We start from the raw sequence: 3159 nt of genomic DNA, 5'->3' as shown, positions 1-3159 counted from the left end.
GGTGACAGTAGTGGTGACAGTAGTGACAGTAGTGGTGACAGTAGTGGTGACAGTAGTGGTGACAGTGGTGGTGACAGTGGTGGTGACAGTAGTGGTGACAGTAGTGGTGACAGACAGTAGTGGTGACAGTAGTGGTGACAGTAGTGGTGACAGTAGTGGTGACAGTAGTGACAGTAGTGGTGACAGTAGTGACAGTAGTGGTGACAGTAGTGGTGACAGTAGTGGTGACAGACAGTAGTGGTGACAGACAGTAGTGGTGACAGTAGTGGTGACAGTAGTGGTGACAGTAGTGGTGACAGTGGAGGTGACAGTAGTAGTGACAGTAGTGGTGACAGTAGTGGTGACAGTAGTGGTGACAGACAGTAGTGGTGACAGACAGTAGTGGTGACAGTAGTGGTGACAGTAGTGACAGTAGTGGTGACAGTAGTGGTGACAGTAGTGGTGACAGACAGTAGTGGTGACAGACAGTAGTGGTGACAGTAGTGGTGACAGTAGTGGTGACAGTAGTGGTGACAGTAGTGGTGACAGTAGTGACAGTAGTGGTGACAGTAGTGGTGACAGTAGTGGTGACAGACAGTAGTGGTGACAGACAGTAGTGGTGACAGTAGTGACAGTAGTGGTGACAGTAGTGGTGACAGTAGTGGTGACAGTAGTGGTGACAGTAGTGACAGTAGTGGTGACAGTAGTGGTGACAGTAGTGGTGACAGTAGTGGTGACAGACAGTAGTGGTGACAGACAGTAGTGGTGACAGTAGTGACAGTAGTGGTGACAGTAGTGGTGACAGTAGTGGTGACAGTAGTGGTGACAGTGGAGGTGACAGTAGTGGTGACAGTGGAGGTGACAGTAGTGGTGACAGCAGTAAACACGGCAGTGCTTTGGTTCACCTGTGTGGGGGTGATGGTGTTGACGTCCTCGGAGGCCAGGCTCTTCAGTAAAGTGGTCTTCCCTGCGTTGTCGAGTCCCAGCAGAACTATCCTGAGCTCCGTCTCGGTGGAGCCCTTGAGCTTCTGGATGACGGAGAGCAGGCCCTGGGGAGAGCGAGGAACACGAGGACACAGGGTGAGGGAAGCTAACTGGAGCAGAGACTGAAGAGCACGGTACAAACAGAAGCATACACTCGCACATCCTGTGAAAACACATCAATGGAAGAAGCGAGGGTAGGCGATTAAATTTAGATGCATTCTTGTCATCTAGCTTTCTCTTTCTGGTTTCTCCAAAGTTGCCTTCCCGAGCTTTTACTGAACCTCTGGTCATTGGATGACTGTCGATCATCCTCTCCTATCCAGACTGTGTGTTTACATTCGTCATGTGTCAAGGATATGTGAATGGTGTTTTGAGATGACATAAATCTATTCAAAAGTCTTCCAGTGTATCGTAGATATGTTCCACTCAAAATACAGACTGATCCAACACAGCGGCTGTCCAGCTGTGGTTGTTGCCATGGTCGATTACATCAGTCTATGAATAATCTGCCAACGAGGAGATCCTAGCATCAACCCCTTTAGTCCGTCGTTAACATGTTCCTGTAATCCAGGATGAGGTAAAAACAGCACGGCTCATGTCATCATTCAAGGAGACGGTTTGCTCTCCTTTGACAGAAGGCCAAGTGAACCCTCCAGGATTCCTGGAAGCAGACGACATGCTGCCCAGAGCCACTACACCTTCTTCGCCTGCTAGGCCCCGCCCATCTCTCACTCCTCCCCTTCCTCTGTCTGTGAGACTTATCGGTCCTGGCCTCTCAGAATAGCTCAGCCCCCGCCCCCACCCTCCATTCATGTAACTGTGCTCTAAATACCACGAGTAGTCCAAAGCCCCGTCTAAAAACACCACAACAATACACTGGATAGAGCCCTTCATTACTCCATAAACACATCGCTGGTCACCGTTATTCAGAGGTAGATTTAGGTATTCGAACAGTAGATACACAGCAGAGACAGTCTCAAATGCAGAAGTGGTTGTAAACATAATAAATACTATTAATTAGACACATTCCCTTGAACACACCAATTGTTGTTCATTATCTCTTTCCCAAAAGCCTCAGTAGGTTAAACAAACGGTAGCATATGGCTGGTGTAGTTGACCTGTAGTTCAGAGCTGGGTCGAACCTGTCTGCCGGTATTATTTTGAGTGCTGTAACTACACAGAAGATCATTTCAATAACCTCAGCTAGTGCAGTCAGGATTGACCTGAACGCCTGGACTGAACGCCTGGACGGAACTCCGGCCCCAACACCAGACCACCCCGGTGCAGCAGCGACGCCGCTGACAGGGGGTCTCTCCACCTCCATGCCCCCCCCCCCAGGCCACTCACCTTCTGAGATTCTCCCATGGCGGCTTTTGTCTCTGGCTGGGCCGGCGGGGCCGCGGCTGCATTCCCCGGGAGGACCTCCACCGTGGGATGCTGGCTCTCCAGGCAGGGGGAACAACGACACAAGGGGGTACCGAGTCAACCCTACTGCCAAGTCTCCCCCCCCCCACTCTGACAGGACCCTGAAGGACGGACGGACGGGGTGCACGGGTGCTGTGTGTGTGAGGGTTCTGTCCTGTCGTCTACCTGAGCTACAAACTGCTCTCCTCACTACGATGATGGAGTTAGCGAGCAGAACGAGAGGTGGTGGTGGGGGAGGGGGGTGGGATTACGGGGGCCAGAATTAGCTCTATAGTCGCCCATGCACAGGCCTCACCGATACTTCATGCCTCCATTTCCAGTGTTCAGTGTGGGGCTTAACCTGGATTATCCCTGAGCCACCTGCTCTAGGGCTACCAAGACACAGCTTTAGCTAGCAGCAGCCACGCACACAGAAGACACATGCACATACACACACACCAATGATAAACACACATGCACAAACACGTGCGCACACATACACCAGCACGTGCCTTTTGCACGCACACACACACACATGAGTGCACACACACACACACACGCATTGAAGGATGTCAACACACAGACACAATCACAAACATCTACGCACATAAATGGCAGTCAAACGCACACGCAGATACACACCAACCCACACAGGATCCTAGGCAGCTAGACATATGGTGAGGTGGAGATTTCATTACATTTAAACATTGAAGTTTGAAAACACAATAATCCACATGATGCACATTAAATAGACTCGAAAGGAGACAATGTTTCAACCAAATGCGCTATGTA

General features: G+C 50.6%; 1 protein-coding gene across 3 annotated transcripts in view; it reads right to left on the bottom strand.

Annotated features, from left to right (window-relative positions):
* Positions 1 to 2601, bottom strand: part of arl3l1 (ADP ribosylation factor like GTPase 3, like 1) — an 8191-nt gene extending 5590 nt beyond the window's left edge. For all 3 annotated transcript variants that reach the window (XM_060063333.1, XM_060063332.1, XM_060063330.1), the window contains exons 1-2: positions 2311 to 2601; positions 885 to 1028 (exon numbers count right to left, since the gene is read on the bottom strand). In XM_060063333.1, coding sequence (XP_059919316.1) covers positions 885 to 1028; positions 2311 to 2328 — 162 coding nt within the window. In that variant the 5' untranslated portion in view covers positions 2329 to 2601. The remainder of the gene's footprint in view (positions 1 to 884; positions 1029 to 2310) is intronic.
* Positions 2602 to 3159: the final 558 nt, after the last annotated feature.

This window comes from Gadus macrocephalus, chromosome 10 (assembly GCF_031168955.1).
Source record: "Gadus macrocephalus chromosome 10, ASM3116895v1".
NCBI lineage: Eukaryota > Metazoa > Chordata > Actinopteri > Gadiformes > Gadidae > Gadus > Gadus macrocephalus.
This window is presented reverse-complemented; position numbering and strand designations above follow the sequence as displayed.